This window comes from Euphorbia lathyris, chromosome 10 (genome assembly GCF_963576675.1).
Source record: "Euphorbia lathyris chromosome 10, ddEupLath1.1, whole genome shotgun sequence".
Lineage (NCBI taxonomy): Eukaryota > Viridiplantae > Streptophyta > Magnoliopsida > Malpighiales > Euphorbiaceae > Euphorbia > Euphorbia lathyris.
The window spans coordinates 32483748-32501420 of record NC_088919.1 but is presented as its reverse complement, the minus strand read 5'-3'; the positions used below and the strand labels follow the sequence as shown (position 1 = coordinate 32501420).

The following is a 17673-nucleotide window of genomic DNA, read 5'->3' as shown; positions in this document are numbered from 1 at the left end:
GTAAGAATTTAGAACTCATTGAATTTAGAACTTATTGTATAATTTTGTAAGAAAATCGAACTTATTGTATAATTTGTAAAAATATTGAACTTATTGTAATAATCTAGAACTTATTGTATAATCTTGTAAAAATATTGAACTTATTGTAATAATTTTATAATAATCTTGAACTTATTGTATAATTTTGTCATAATTTAAAACTCATTGAATTTAGAACTTATTATACAAAATTATTGTATAGTTTTGTAAGAATGTAGAACTTATTGTAATAATTTTGAACTACTTCACAAATTCTCATAATACTTCGCGGATTCATTAAATGCGAGTTCGCATTTAATGAAAACTTGGAAACAGATAATGAACTGCGAAGTATAATACTTCGCAGTCCATTATCTCCCTTTGCAGTTACATGAATCGTAGAGTATAACTTACTTCGCGGTTATATAAACTGCGAAGTGGCATAACCATCTGCGAAGATGTCTATTTGATCTTTGTGAGTTTCCAAAACCTATATAAAAAATATACATATAATGGAAGTATCAATATATACAATCTAATGCCAAAATTTACAATCCATATATACAATCCAAGTATTCGTATATACAATCCAATACCAAAATTTACAGTGGATATAGTTTTTTATGAAAAACCTCGAGAACAACTCGATACCTTAAAAAAACTCCATCCTTTGGACTCAATTTTGTCAATGGTCTTCTAGAAGATAAAAATTGAGTGAAAAAGCATACGAATAATCCACAGTCGTTCGAGCCCGTCAACTGTTGTGGAGTATCCTCTAGCCTAGTCTAACTGGTGGGTCTAAATTCTTCATTTGTTGCCCAAAATCCGGTTTTAGTAATGGCCCTAGCAAGGACAGAGTGGGGCTTGGATAAATCTTCGTTAAGTTTCTCATCACTATCATTAGGAATATAACTATATTGCATATGTAGATGCATAGTCATCGTATCAAGGGCTCCTAATATCCAGTGATTTCCTTTGACATTGATGGGAAAGAATGGCAGCTTTACCTCATTGCAAGGTCTTATATACTCATCCTCGTTTCCATTGATCACCATTAAAAAGTAGATGATATCGGGATCCAGTGAATTGGCTATCACAAGTAGTCCAATCTGCAACTAATATAGATTCCACCGACTGACGCCTCAATAGCCAAAGGAATGCATCGATGTGCTAATTCAAGAAAGAAAACCCATAAAATATACATACTCTTCATAAAAAATAAGACAATATAAGAGATATAATTTGAAATTATCCTTACTTCCCCATCTCAGTGGGCAACAAACTTCTCAAGTCGTACAAACCACAACATGTCTGTTTGTAGAAAGTATGTCCCTTCCAATAATTTTGTCGATTTTTTATCGGCTACACTCTTTCAAGTCTCATAAAGCACGATATCCTCATAAAAAAGCGAATCAATCTATACTTCGGGTTTGTTGTTTATAATGTTAATCGTGCCCTGCTTTACCTTCCTCTCACACTTACCATTTTTCTTACCTTGAGTTGTGAAAGGTGTTTTCACGAACTATGAAGGTCTCTTTTCACGCACCTCTTTATGTGACTTTTGATAGGGGTCAAAAACCCCTATCTTTGGGTACGGTTTTAGGACGGGTTTTAGCGTTATTTAGTTAATAAGCGAGCAATTCTCGCATTTAAATGCTTTTGTGTGAGTTAGTTAGAAATTGGAAACGTTTTATTTACTTTTCGTTGTTTAGGCTCGTTTTATGATCAATTTAGGCAAATACGGCCAAAATGGCATGCATGTTATAATTCCGTTATCTTTTGAAGCTAATTGATCCGTCAAAAGTCGCACCAAACGAAGCGTTTGCTCAAATAAGCAATTGGCGGGTCAATTTAGCCCTTGGACTAATGTTGTTTGGAGTTTATGTGCGTGTGCAGGTTAAAACATGATCAATTTCAGGCAAAAATCGAGTCTCGGGGACCCCCGGCAGTCGCTCGGCGAATAGAGCATCGGCGCGCAGCCCGGGCGCTGCTCGGCGAGCAGCCCAGGCACCGCCCAGGCACTGTGCCTGCTCACCGAGCAAGCCACCAGAGGCCTGCTCGGGTGAGCAGGATGCCTGCTCGCCGAGCAGGCTGTGCCTGCTCGCCGAGCAGGCCACCAGAGGCCTGCTCGGGTGAGCAGGATGCCTGCTCGCCGAGCAGGGCGCTGCTCGTCGCGAGTAGCCCTACTCGCCGAGCAGCTCGCCCTGCTCGGCTAGCAGACCTGCGGGAATTGGTCAAAAAGACTAATTCCGCCCCCACGAAGCCACGATGGACCCCACGACTTCCTACACCAATAAGGACACGAAAATAGGTCAAAAAGAGGGCCGAGCCACGCCTATAAATAGAGTTTTTCCAATGTAAATTAGACATCTTTTATCTTTGTAATTTTCTTAGTTTTTCCTCTTGAGAAATCCTCTCCACCTCCTCCATATCCTTCAAACCTCCATTGAAGACACCTCCGAAGCTCCGTTCACCGAGGATTGCTCAAGCTCCATCCTTAAGTCCTAGAAAGACGCCTGCATTGGTAGACAGGTTCCCTGAAAGGGATTTTTCTTCTTTTACATTCTGTCTAGTCTCTGATACATGTTATGAATTCTAGGCTTATTGTAACTTCATGACAATATTTTCCATCTTTGATATATATTATAGTTCTTGTTCATTCAATTGTTTTAATGCTTTAATCTTTGTCTTACGCTTTGTCTGATTGGTTTAACTCATTCGATAATCCCAAAATTAAGTTGGCACATATTGCGAGCTGAATCTGACCTAGTTAGTGCCTATAGGATTGACGACCCTATAGAAGATTAAGCCCAAATTACTGAGCCTTAGAGCTAGTTTCGGCCTTACAAGGGAATCACGAATTAGGGACTTTAGGAGGATAGGTCGGGTTAATCGCCTCGGACACAAGTGACTTAGGTTTTAATTCAATTGCTTAAACAATCTATTTTCATTATCATCGTATCCCTTCATGTTCCTTCGGATAATTGCATTGGTAAAAGATCACTTAGGAGTAGTTTAACTTAATTAGGGGTAGAGTAACTTAATTAGGCGTGGAATAACTTAGTTAGAATCAGATAACTTAGCTAGGAATAGTATAATTCAACCTAGGAGTAGATTAATTTAGCAAAACCAACTCAAAACCCCCTAAGCCTAGATAACACCTGAAACTGAGTAGTTCGATACTTGCAGAAATAAATCCTGTGGACGATAACCTGGACTTAACCAGAAATTTATTACTTGATAACGACGGGGTACACTTATCCCTTAGTGAGTTCTCATCTCTAACTTAGGTGAGGGCGCATCAACTTTCCACATCGTCCCCTTACTTTTCAATCTCATCCTAAATGCCAATAGACAATACAAAAACTACATTTTAAGCAATGAACAAAACAAAAAATACATAAAATCACAATTATGGCTTGCTACCTGCTCAACTATGGCCTCATTACCAATACCAGAAAGCACAAGTACGATGTCTTCTGTATCATCACTCATATTCATAACTTCATTCTGTCAAAATATAAACGAAAATAATATTAAGTCATATATTTTTCAAGTAAATATTAGTAAACATTTTGAGTTATATAACTCGATGAGAGTCATTTGTTGTGTTTCGGTATCATCACCGACTTGATACACCTCTTCAATCTTCTCTTCTACATTTTCTTCCCTCGATCTCCTTCATTCTTTTCTTCCTTCCGGTCCTCTTCTACATTCTCTCCCTTCCACTCTTCTTTTTGCCCTTCCTTCCACTCTAATATCATATTTTCCATTATTTCCGCCATCTCTCTCCTATCCTCCTCTCTCAACAACCTCATCCATCTCTTATGCTCCTCCTTCAACCCCTCCATCTCTCTCCTATGCTCCTCATTCATCTCCGTGATCTTTCCTATCAACTCCGTCATTACTTCCGCCTTAACCTTCATAAAATGACTCCACGTCCTTCCTATTTTCTCTTCTTCAGTAATTGCTTCTACATCCCATCTAACATCTTTAATCTTTCTACTCCTCTTCTCACTTCTACTCCTCTCATCCTCATCCTCCATATCATACCCGTCGACTTCTTCTCCTTCATCTCCCCCTCATCCTCTTCCTCCTCCCCCTTCCCCTCTCCCCATCCCCCTTTTCCTCCTCATTCTCCTTATACTTCTCGAATAGTACCTCAAGGTCTATATTATGCCCCTCTATATAATCCTTGAGTGACTTATACCATCAATACGCTTCTTCAATCACCTCATCCATAAGTGCAGCTTCTGGCCCATTGGATGACTGAAAAACACAAAACCAAAAACACAAAATCGAGAAACACAAAACCGTAAAACCAATCGAAAGGGCATAAATATCGGATACGTATTACTTACATTAAAAACGTCTGATGTTTTTTAAAAGTTGGATCTTTGGAAGTTATCCATCTACTTAAAGGAGGGAGTACGCTTTTGTCTTTCATCATATAGAATTTTTGAGGCGCACTCCATACCTCAAGTATCCAAACCTATAAAACATTTCAATCCAATTCAAATACAACTGAAATCTAACATCAATTATATCAAATAAATATATGAAGCATACCTAAAATTCTTGTGCTAAACCAAGTGGCTGATATGGAACGACCTTATTGATCTTGCCCTTGCTGAACGCCTCAAATTTCTCCTTTCTACTCGAACCAGATATGACCCTTTGCATCGTCTTATACGTCTCTTCCCAAGTAAACATACCCCATGGAAACTCATCAAACAGCTTCACAAAATCAGTGAGGTCGATGTTATTAGGATCAACCGAATGATGAGGATCGGTGGTGAATAGAAGCATGTGTATGACATACAACATAGCCATGAAGACCGCATCACCATCTTCTTCGAGGCTCTAATCCGTGCTTTCGAAGGTATCCTATATTTGTTTGTGTGTTAAGATTCGGCTACCTTGGAAGTACAAATTTCTTAATCTGTTTGCCTTTTTCAACTTACTCAACCGCTTCACAATAGGTGTCGGATCGCCGAATTTGAGTTCAACTCATTTGACGTTGAACTACATCTCTTTATGTTTTGGATTTGGTGGAACAATCTCTCTCATAATGACCCATGATATAGAGGAGTTGATAAAGTACACACATCCATATCCACCAAATGCACAAAACAAGTCTTAAACACCTCTATTTGCTCGTTAGTTAATTTGGTCTTCACTTTCTTCATCATATCCCAATCACCTGTCATTGTAATTGATGTCTTTGTATTCAAGCTATAAGGATACTTGAAATTGATGTTTTTCACACCGCCATCAACTATACCCTCTTCCTCTTCTTTGAATCATTCTTAGATGAATCAACCTTCAACAAAATGTAGCTCATTTTAGGCAAATAATGAAGTAAAACACCTTCATAGTTTACTTGGTTACTTCGCGATTGATCACAACCACGAAGTAAATCATGTGTATTTTCCTTCGCGGTTGATCAAACTGCGAAGTAGTAGTAAGACTGCAAAGTCGCAGTTCACTCCTAGATTCGTAGTTGCCTCAACCGTGAAGGAAAATAATACTTTGCAATTATAAGTTTCCTTTTCGGTTTTGCCCCAAATGCGATGATTTTGCTTCGTAGTTGGCGAAAACCACGAAGAAAACTCTTAATTGCGAAGTCATTTTCTAGACAAAATGATACTTCACTATCATTTTAGACTCATTATAATATATATTAAAAACTAGACATTTTCATTGTCTACATTTTCAAAATACTCTTATTTAGAAAAAAATCATCAAGTCACTGTGTACAAGGAGAGTTGTGAAGCAACTACGGAGGATATTAGGGCGATTTTGGCTGGGATTTTCGACGGATTTTTGCATCAAACTCAATGGTAAATGGTGGAAAAAATGTAAGTTTTATTTTCCTTGTATATAATAATATGAAATAGAGTTTTGTATGATTTTTGGAATTTGTTAGGTATTACAAGTTTAAGATTTAGGACATAGTTTTTCATATGATTTAAGGCGTTGTTAGGGTTAGAGTTATGTTTATTAGTATTTATATGCATTGCATGTATTTGCGTGATTGAATGTGTCACTGTCATGAATTTCTTCCACAGTTTACGCAACTGCGGAGGAAATTTATATCAGTCAATTGAAATTCCACAACAGTTGCTTCCACTATGGAATTTTTTTATAACTACGAACTTGCATATCTTTATGACTTGGGTTAGTACATATATTTGTAGCAAAATAGACAAGCCTAGGCATAGCGGAATAATAAAATTTTATCTATTTTATCTATTTCCATTTTCCAAGATCTGTTAATTGTTATTTCATATAAAGAGGGATAGAAAGTAATACCTTTATCGAAGAACTATCTACCGTTGCAAACGAAGTGCCCACAACTTGTTATTATCAACTTGTGAACCGCGCACGTTTGATTCAACACAAAACAAAACTAATCAGTAATCAACCTTTAATAAATAGCAATCGCAATGATTGCATCTAACAGAAATCGATACGAGATCAAAGAGGGAGTAAGAAATAAAGTAAATTAGCCGAGACGACGACGGAACAATTCCTTCTCCTCTTGTTTCTTATGTTGGCCGAAATACTGAGGCTAGAGGTCTATTTATAGACTTCTGAAACCCTAATCCCAGTTGTGCTAGGAATTTAATTAATTGGAATCTTATTCTGAATAGGATTCCTAATTAGATAATTAAATAAACACTTTAATATTATCTAAACAATAAATAATTATATTTAGATAATTATTATTAATCAAATTAATAATTAATTAATGTTAGGGATAATTAATTAGAGTTTTAATTGTATAAAACATCCAATTAATATTATCAGATAATTCTTTAGTTTAATTCATAATCATAATCTAATTATAATTATTAAACTAAATTAATATCCCTAACTAATATGTAAATTTCGGCCCATGTGTCTGTGTCCCGCTAATTACGTTTTCGTCCTCCGATTCCAAGTCCCATATGCGACCCATTAGGTTCTTTATTTCCACTAGCCGTATATATCCTTTGAAATTATTCATCACGATTAATTCCAACATATATATAACGGAATACCATCGCGAGTTGTTACTAGCAGAACCTATGATATTCCCCCAGAGCAATTAAGAAGTCAGGTTGATAACTGACGTTAACCTTTCTGTATTAGGTACAGATATAATACGATCCTTCATGAACTATATCCTGTCGGTCAATTCCTTATAACCATGGAATGTGTCAACGTTACATATAACGAAGAGTCCGGTTTTACTTGTACAGGTTGAATTCACTCTGAAAAGATAAGTTAAGTGAAATGTTTATTTCTACTCTTAACTGTATCACCTTGCAAGGATTTCAGTCAATTCACCACAAGCGGCCATTTGAATATATCTCCCACTTACCGGGAGTGACGAATGCTCAATCTGACATTAACTATTCTGCAATTACTTTGTGTGATACCCAACCCTGCTCTCACACACCCTAGGCTCTCACCTATTGGATCGTGCTTGCACAGAATCAAAGTATCAGACTCCATAATCCAGAATCACTAATTAACGAATGTTTGAGTCTGAGGGTTAGTTATACCTACTAATACCAATGAGATGAACAATTGACACATTAGATAAATCAATCCATTCTGTTATCTCAAGTCGGGTCCCAATCCTAATGAACTCCTTCACCGAATCCATGTAACTGTCTAGATATCCGAATATCTAAAGCTTGTGAGACCAGCTTTCTTTCTCGACAGAAAACACTGTTACATGCAAGTCTCAACAGTAATATGCCAACCCCTATAACATATCACTTGACTTGGGTTTACTTTAAGTCTATTGGTCTATTATAAAGTACAGTCTCACTTCATGCTTGTATGAACACTTTATAACTACTTAAATAAACTTAGGGTTACTTTCTTTATGAAAGATTCTTGCCTTTATATATAGTTCCATTTTAATGCTATATATCTGATTAATCAAATGATCAAATAAACAATTTATTCATTAATATTAATATCCTAAAACAATTGTCTTTAGGACACTAAACTCCAACATTCTCCCACTTGGACTAAAGCCAATTGTTCCTGAAACTAATACCAGAAGAACTAAGATGTCTATCGTGAGCTCTTTGTGGTAATGGCTTGGTCAACGGCTCTGCAACGTTGTCCTCAGTGGGCACCTTTTCTATTCTCACATCTCCCCTAGTTATTATCTCCCTAATGAGATGATATCGCTTGAGATAATGTTTGGATGCATTATGAGACCGTGGTTCCTTTGCTTGTGCAATGGCTCCATTGTTATCACAGTATAGAGTAATGGGATTCACAATGTCAGGTACCACTCCTAGTTCTGTTATGAACTTCCTAATCCAAACAGCCTCCACTACAAGAAAATAACAGTTTACCAACGACATTTTACCGATGACACATATGTTGTAGTTATTAGCGATGATATGCCTACGAAATTATTCAACCAACTTTATAAACCAAAATACCAAGAAAATGCAAACAACTTACCAAGGACAGAAGTTACCAACGACTTATGTCGTTGGTAATTGTAACGACTATACGTGCCATCGCCATGTCGTCGGAATTAGGAACGACATACCAACGAAATACCTTGTAAACAAAAATGTATAAAAAAATATTTATTACAAAACATTTTAAAATATTATTAAAAACTACAAACAACTTATCCATGAATATATATATAAGGATAATATGCAAAAGAATTTTTTTAACGTTGATAACTAAGAGCAATTTTACTCTTAATGTCTAAAATGATGCAATTTTATCTCTAAAATTGGGAGCAACGAAGAAATTCACCCATAACATTGACAAATTGGGTTAATTTGAAAAATAATTCAACAAACTGCTTTCTTAGTAATGAATCTTGTCATCTGCATATATTATAAACATATAAATAGATGTAAAAAAATTAAAAAATTATACTGTATTTTGTACGAATTGGAAAAAAATTCAAATATTTCATCAAATTTGAAAATATTAATCTCTAATTCTATTATTAACTCACAAAATGTGAAATCAATATTTTTTAGAATTAACTGATATTCAATTACGGTAGAATCATGAACAAAAAATCTGTGTTTTACATTAATTTGTGAAATCGACCCAACCTTATAGATAAAATTAATATATTGAATATTTTTAATTAACTAAAAATTTTCCTCTTTTACCTCTAAATTTCACCAAAAATTCCCGCTTATTTCTCCAAAATTTTCCTCTTTCCCACTATTTTCCTGATTTTCACACACACACTCTCTCTCTCTCTATGCGTTTAGTGTCATTCTCTTCAGCCCCCTGACCTAGAATCCAACCCATCTTCATCCCTCTCCATTCGTGACCTAAATCTTGGCTTACCATACCTTTCAACAAGAACCCTCCCAATCTCTGAATCCACCTCAGAATCAGAAGTTTCGCTTTCCTCTCTCCCGCTCTCATCCTTGCTTGCCCTATTAGGTATTGTTCTTTCTCATCTAAATCGCCTATAGTATAGCTTGTTGATCTGGAGGTTTTTTTTTTGTTAAACTGAAATCTATTCGACCAATTTCAGGGTTGAAGCTCGTCGATGGCAATTGGTAATTCTCTTTACTTGCTTTTCTGTTTATCCACCCCCCTAATTTTAATTATCTAATTTATGCCATTTGTGGTTTATAAGGATGTAAATGTAAGGCACATGGTTGTTAAAGAAAAAAAGGTAGTTTAGTTTGAGTCTGAAAAGTATCACTAGATGGGGAGTGATTGAATTGATTTCTGTGTCTGAAAATTCGACCTTTATCCCATTTATTTTGCTCTTACATGATTGACATTATTGTGCAGATTTTAAAGAATATGAAGGAGACGTTCTGGCCATTCAACATGAGTACTCGAAGAGTTCATTCTTAGGACCATCTCATTTCTAGCTTGTTTGGTGTGTTAAATTTTCACTAGCTTTTCAGTACTTATTGGTTTGTTGTTAAGAGTTAAAATTGTTTATCCAATGTTGTGTTTGTCATTATCTCAGTAGTTTGATGCTTAGATATTTCTGTTTTGGATTGATTACATCCATTTGGCGCTACCTGAAAATCTCAATTTACCATAGTTATAATACACACAAACTAATACTAGTAAGCCAAATCACCTAATTTAAGTTTTTGAGTCTATATCTTTGCTATAAAGTTAGAGATCATACAATAATGTGGCTAAAATCTTACTGATTAGTTATCACCAAATCTTCATGTGTAGCTTGTAGATGTTGCGACATAGCTTACGAAATGCTAACTTTGATTTCACAAATAGAGTAAACAATAAAGAAGTTAATCACGTTTAAAACTTCAATTAGTCAAATAGTATTGTCTAGTTTTAGTGAAGGGCTTATGGGGAGGTCATTGAGTACTTTTTAATGTTCCAAATTCTTACAAGCATGTTTCACAAATAAGGAATTTGTGATCATTACACAGTTATCTGTTCAAATTCAAAGGCTTGAGGAATTGGCGATCAAGCAATTAATACCAGTGACCACAACAGAATTTTACCTTATTGTCTACGATTGTTTCCTTTTTATTTTCCCCACTAATCTGGTATCTTTCTATTTTGTTAAATAATTTGACCACAACAGACATCAGAATTGAGGCTTATAGTCCGGAATTCCTAATCTCTATTTTTTGTGGGGAGAAATTATGTAATTTGCCTATTATTCATCATGCTATTTTGCTTTCAGTATCAAGAATGATGATAAGTTAATTCAAGAAGAGGGTATGGAGTCTCTTTCAGAGGCTGAGCTTGGTGAAGATTGTAGGGAATGTGACATGCTTGGTTTGTTATCTGTTGAAGAAATGCGGCAGCAGGTTTTGAGGTTAGCCTTTTGTGTATTTTGCTTCTGCAGATGATTATCCATGTTGGTGTCTACTAATGTTGATCTGTTACTGGTTAATATGAACTTCAATATGTTAATTTGTTAGGTTCCTTAATCTTAACTGCAGCTTTGTGACTGGCTCGATCTCTCTCTCTCAATCTCTTTGTTCCATTCAAGGTAATATAGAGCCCCATAGTATATCCTTTTTTTTCAATTGCATGTGAATCTTCTGTTTTGAAACCTTATGCAGGGCCTGTTGCAGATACTGTTGGTGTTACATCTTTACTATCAGAAAGGAGGAAATTGGAGTACGTTGAGATGGAGTATGTTGAGTGGATAAATGAATAGAATTGGAAGTGGAGAAAATGAAGTGACATCTTTGTTTCCACTAATAGTATCCAGATATCTTTTCCTTTCTTTTGTTCATTTTATCATGGACAGAGAAAATGGATGTATCTCAAGTGTCTAAAATCCATGAGCTTTTAATGCATTAAAAACTATTTGTAAACTCCTAGCATTTGCCCCTCTTTTTTGCTCGTCGAAGACTTGATGATATTGACATTTAATCATTCTCTTGGAGTCCACTGTAATAATATAAATTTGCACACTATAGCAATTATGTAACAGAACATTTCACAGAACTGGACCAGTTGTGTAATAGAATAAGACCAGTTGTGTAACAGAACAAGAGCAGTCCTGTTTACAGAGCAGGATAGAACTGATAACCTGTTTTGGACTGGTATACCAGTCCAAAAATGGTTAACATGCTTCCTAATCCGTTTTGTTGCTCTCAGTGTTCTACATTATTTTACTTGTTCAAAATTTCTCCTATTTTTACTTGTTACTTATCATGCTTTTACTAGTTTATGGTTGAAGTTTTCGTTGATGAAAAGTTCTATACTTGTAGGTTGTTGCACTAACTGTCATGTAAGCATAAAATCTGAACTTAGACAGCCAGAAGCAATCAGGATATCTGCTGAACTAAAGTCAAAGGCATGTTATCTGATCTAAAATTTACTTGCATAAGCAGAAGATTTCTAAAAGTTCTCATGTTCTTTCATTTCTGTTTAACATTTTCTATCAATCCCTGAATTTTGATTATTTATAATTTCATTTTGTAGGTACATTTGGAATATTTGGATGTTGATGCTGACATTTTGGTGACTTCTTCATATCAGGTTTCTCTCTTTTTTGTATTCATGCCATAAGCTTCTTGCTGCTGCCACCGCCATTTGTTTGTGGACCGCCACCATCCTTCATTCTGCCATTGGCCTCTGCCAGTAGTTCCTATGTTCCACTGCTATTCTCTGCCACTTTTTCCATTGGAGGTTCCGTCTGTGACTTTCTACTCTGCCCTTCCTGTTTCTGATCCCACCAGCAGTTCTACTCTGCCTCTGTTGCTAGTACAAATTTCTGCTTTTGAAAAACGTTAATACTTGCTCTGGTTAATTGAATGTCATAGTTGGTGCTTTGGTCTAATATAAGTGGCATGCTGATGGCGTTTCAAAAGCAAGAAGTATTTTTGAGCATGCTATCATTGCTGCTGGTTTGCATCTTGCCGAGGGCAATAAAATATGGGAAGCATACCGGGAATTCGAGCAGGCTGTCTTATGTACCATTGACGATGCTGACACCAAGGTCAGAATTTACTGTTTATATCTTATTACATTATTCAACATGCTAGCATTTACTTCCTACTTTCTCTTGTAATGTGTAGCTCCTAAGTTTATTCTGCTTACTCATGAGTCCCTCTAACCCTCCCTTCTACTCTTCGATTTCGACTCTCTCAGATTTGATTTCAATGTCGACAGACAGTCTCAAACCAATCGATTTGAAGCCCATCGTGAAAAAATAATGAGGTTTCAGCTCTCAACGAAGAAGTTAAATGACGTTCTACGGTCTAATTTCAAGTTGTCGAAGATATTATCTGGTTTGCATTCTTCTTGTTATATTTCATTGCCTCTTAGGAATTTCATTCCATGTGTTAAATGAATCTTGTAGAGAAGCTAACAAATTCACTAGGATTTTGATTGATTTGATGAGATTTGGATTTAGTAGTTATTTCACTTGATTTTGATATTGATTATGCAAAACCATGACATAATCTATGTGTTTTTCTCTCTTATGTTTGTTTCTTCAGTTTCTTAATAGAATCTTCCTACTGGTATGTTAAAAGATTTATTTTGGTGGAATCTGATTGCAAGACTGTCCTTCCTTTTTTTGTTTTTCCATCCTGATAATTAACTTGCAGCAACGTTACTCATTTCCTATCTTTATATTACATTTTTAGAAGATCAATTTCAACTCTAAACACTTAGAGCAGTGGTCTTTGTCATATCTGATTTTATTTCAATTCCATATTATGATGCAAGCTCTATATTAAGAGATTAACCATTAGTGTGATTCTGTAAATGAAGGTTGGAAAAGCTGGGGGTCAGAAGTGGAGATCATTATCTCTTGCTGTAAGTACAACAATATTTTCCATACAATCTTGTACCAAGCTTCTATTGTCTTGAATATAGTAAATGCATTATGGTTTCATGTATACGAGTGGGATTCATATAAATTGTTCTTGGAGTTGACGTAACTCTAGATCTTTTTGGGGGGAAATTGGGCATGATTTTGTAATGAATTTGTGTTATTACAGGGACTCCACTCATATTGGAAGTTAATTTTTTCTCTGTTATCGTTCTATTTGGATTACCATTCTGAAATAGCAAAGTTGCTTTGTCATTGAACAAGTTTTAGATAGTCGTGGACACTTGAAATAGCAAAGTTGCTTTGTGATTGAACAGGTTTTAGATAGTCGTGGACACTTGCTGGTAGCATTGGGGTATGGATTATGGCCTTCTATGGTTCTTATCTCTGAAATTGTCCAGACTTTCACCTTAGCAGACTTTTGTTATTATTACATTAAGAGGTACTTATTATTTGAACCTCTTTCTTTTACCCAAGTACAAGATAGATGCATGGAAATTGATTATGATTTTCTTTCTGGTTTTGCAGTGTATTTAGGGCTACTTGTTTTTCGTCTTCCTTCAGGAGTGGTGTAGTTGCAGGTCCTCGTCAGCTGTGGTCGTTGAGCAATATCACGAGTGAGTGAGAAAGGGGTGAAATGCTGCATAAATCAAGGAAAGTACTTTATAAGGGTCCTTATATGGTTATTGATCTATGATTGTAATTTTGGAATATTTTTTCTTGGTAGCTTGATTGTCCTATCTTTTTGCTACATTAGGATTATGATTTTTGAATAGTTCATACCACTTTCAAATCTCTAGCCCTTAAAGCTCAAAAACTAGAATATTAAAGTAATTTTGGATATATCGTGTGATTATTTTGGATATATTATCTTATTAGTTTGATGACTTGATTAATATTTTTTATTATTTTGGTGTATGAGATATTATTTATTAGTTTAAAATTATTTAAAAATTATATAAATTTGATGATTTATTATTGCCAATGACAATATTACGAACGACTTTTATATTATTGAATTTATAAACCACATACAAACAATTTTCCGACAACACATGTTAGCAACGACATAGCAACACCTGAATTACCGACAACTTACAAACGATACATATATTTCTAAATTGGCGTCAAATATTATTTACCGACTATCCATCGACGACAAAGTTGTCTCTATTTTTTGCGCCAATTAATTTGGTGCCAAATTCACGTGAAGATTAGCGACGGTATGCTGACGACATGTATATTAGCGACGACTTAACGACGACATACGTCGTGTCCAATAATGACACCCGTTAATTCTTTTGGTTGGTCACTTACAACTTACCAATGACAATGTCGTCGCTAATTCAAACGACAATGATTTTGTCGTCGGTAACCATTTTCCTAACAAGCAATCTGACTACGACATAAGTTTCGTTTGTATGTCATCGGTAACCGATATTACCTACGAAAATCTTGTTATTACCGACGACATTACGTCGTAAGTAAGCTGTTTTTTTCTTGTAGTGCTCTTTTGCTGCTTCTGCAGTTGCGATGTACTCTGATTCAGTTGACGAGAAAGCAACACTTCCTTGCTTGGAACTCTTCCAACTAACTGAACCTCCATTCAGGATAAACTTGTATCCTGATTGGGATCTATAATCATTTTCATCAGTCAGATTACTAGCATCTAAATATCCTTCAATTTTCAATTCTCCTTGTCCATATACGAGGAACATGTCTTTAGTTCTTCTAAGATACTTAAGAATGTTCTTGACATCAATCCAGTGATCAAATCCCGGATTCCCTTGATATCGGCTCGTCATACTCAATGCGAATGCCACATCAAGTCTAGTGTAAAGTATAGCATACATGATCGAACCAACCGTGCTAGAGTAAGGAATTACAGCCATGCGATTCTTGTCACTGTCTGTTTTAGGACATTGACTATTTGATAACTTGACACCATGGACCATTGGTAAGTTACCTCTTTTCGATTCATGCATGTCAAAACGATTTAGGACTTTGTCAATATATGTAGACTGGGATAGTCCGAGCAGTCTCTTTGATCTATCCCGATAGATCTTAATCCCTAAGATATAGGCTGCTTCTCCCAAGTCTTTCATGGAGAAATTACTCGATAACCAAACTTTTACTGTTTGCAACATTGCAACATCGTTTCCCATAAGTAGTATATCATCAAGATATAGTACTAAGAAAATGACTGAGCTCCCACTTGTCTTCTTGTAAACACAAGCCTCTTCTGAGTTTTGTTCGAAACCAAATTGTTTTATGGTTTCATCAAAACATTTGTTCCAGCTTCTAGATGCTTGCTTACGTCCATAAATGGACCTTTGAAGTTTGCAAACCTTGGTTGCATTCTTCGATGTGAAACCTTCAGGTTGCATCATGTATACATCCTCAAGTAGGTTTCCATTTAGAAAAGCTGTTTTCACATCCATTTGCCAAATCTCACCTGCACCCAATGGGTTTTATCCCTTCGGGTGGATCAACCAAAGTCCACACTTGGTTAGTATACATGGAGTCCATTTCAGAATTCATGGCTTCAAGCCATGCTTTAGATTCTGGACTAGTAAGTGGAAATCCAATTCTCTTTCCCTGGCAGGCCGCCTAACTTTAATCCAGTTTGTCAATTGCGCAGCTCCTAATCATATCATGCAAGCCTACAGGCTGCCTGAGCCAGTTCTCAATGAGCTTGACAAAATTAACCGGCGCTTCCTTTGGGGAGAGTCTGGAGAGGGGAAGAAGATTCACCTTGTCCCGTGGAAGGAGGTCTGCCAGCCGAAAAGCAGGGGGGCCTTGGCATAAGACAAGCGAAGGACAATAACAAAGTCTTATTAATGAAGCTTCTCTGGAGAATGTGGCAATGCCCCTCCTCTCTTTGGGTGCGTCTTCTCTGTGGTAAGTATCGGAAAGACAAAATCTTTGGGGGCCCTAAGGAGAGAGTTGTCAATTGTTCCTTCATCTGGAAAGGGCTTAGCGCCGTGTTTGCAGAGTTCTGCTTGGGGGTTGGTCTGGAGGTGGGTAATGGTAAATCCATCAGTTTCTGGTATGATACCTGGATCGGTGATAAACCGTTATTAGATGTGTGTAGCTCCCCCCCACCTTGTGATATCCTTAACTGGAGGATTGCCGATGTGGTGGACTCTGAGGGGGACTGGATTTGGTCTAAGTTTGATACCTTCTTTAGCCTGGAGACTCTCCTTAGAATTCGGGGAGTGAAGGTTAGTAATCAAGAGGAAGACATGGATAGGCATTGCTGGGCCCTGACTAATAATGGAGTTTATTCGTGCAAAACTGCCTTTGAAGCTTTTACCCTCGACAAGTCCGTTCCTCCCTCGGATACTTGGAAATCCATTTGGGCCCTCCAAATCCCTTACCATATTAGGAGTTTCGTGTGGCTGGGAGTTAAGGACAGGTTGCTTACTAATTCAGATAGGCACAGACGGCATTTGGCGAACTCAGGAGCTTGCAGTAGATGCAGAGGCCATGATGAAACTTTGTGCCATGCTCTTAGGGATTGCTCTAAGAGTAAAGAGGTTTGGAAGAAAATTATCCCACACCACATTCTCTCTTCCTTCCTGGCCCACTCTGAGAATGACTGGTTCTCTGATGGTATTAGTGGGAAATTACTGACTAACATGGAGCATGGTGACATTTTCTTTGCTATCATTTGTCACCAAATTTGGAAGTGGAGAAACGAGGAGATTTTTGGTAATAAAACCGTTTTTATTCCTAACTTAGCTGAGTTCTTCTAAAAAAAGCTCTCTATTATTATTGAGAGCTTCAAAGGGGATTCCCTTGCCAGGTCTACCCAGAAAAGAGAGGTCCATCTCGTGGGATGGAGCAGGCCGAGAGATGGGGTTGTGAAATTGAATACGGATGGCTCCTGCCTTATCAATGGTAAGATTGTTGTCGGAGGTGTTCTTAGGGATGCGGGGGGCGCCTGGCTTTCTGGGTTCACCCAGAATCTGGGGTTGGGCTCTTCCTTTTCTGCAGAGCTTTGGGGTATTCTCTCCGGTATCAAGCTTGCTAAAAGCCTGGGTGTGAAGAGGTTATCTGTGGAGTCTGATAACAGGGAGGCCATCGAAATGATTTCTGATAATCATGCTTTTTGTCTTAATAGCCGCAACCTTATTAAAGCTATTAAAAGGCTTTGCTCTTCTTTTGATTTCTTAAAGTTCAGTCACATTTTCAGAGAGCAGAACCGTGTTGCGGATCGCTTGGCTGCGGCTGGCCATGAGGGGATGTTAGGTGTTACTACCCTTTCTGATCCCCCTATCTTTCTCTCTTCTCTTCTTTTAGAGGATAGGATTGGGGTTAGCTTTCCTAGGCTGATCCCAGGATAGTTGTTTTTGTTT

The 17673-nt window shown here is 36.8% G+C and overlaps 1 protein-coding gene across 18 annotated transcripts; it reads left to right on the top strand.

Moving 5' to 3' along the window:
* Positions 1 to 9239: 9239 nt before the first annotated feature.
* On the top strand, positions 9240 to 14201 carry LOC136209652 (uncharacterized). 18 transcript variants are annotated; one of them, XM_066001206.1, is made up of 12 exons: positions 9240 to 9459; positions 9554 to 9578; positions 9820 to 9910; positions 10700 to 10834; positions 10941 to 11011; positions 11097 to 11142; positions 11742 to 11827; positions 11956 to 12472; positions 12625 to 12764; positions 13252 to 13296; positions 13630 to 13754; positions 13841 to 14201. In XM_066001206.1, exons 4-7 carry the CDS (start codon positions 10737 to 10739, stop codon positions 11752 to 11754), a joined length of 228 nt encoding a protein of 75 aa, XP_065857278.1. In that variant the 5' UTR covers positions 9240 to 9459; positions 9554 to 9578; positions 9820 to 9910; positions 10700 to 10736; the 3' UTR covers positions 11755 to 11827; positions 11956 to 12472; positions 12625 to 12764; positions 13252 to 13296; positions 13630 to 13754; positions 13841 to 14201. The 18 variants fall into 18 exon arrangements, 15 of the variants coding, with proteins under 15 accessions (XP_065857278.1, XP_065857275.1, XP_065857274.1 ...); XM_066001203.1 differs by having other exon boundaries at positions 11085 to 11142; positions 12013 to 12472; XM_066001202.1 differs by having other exon boundaries at positions 11085 to 11142.
* The last annotated feature ends 3472 nt before the right edge of the window (positions 14202 to 17673 follow it).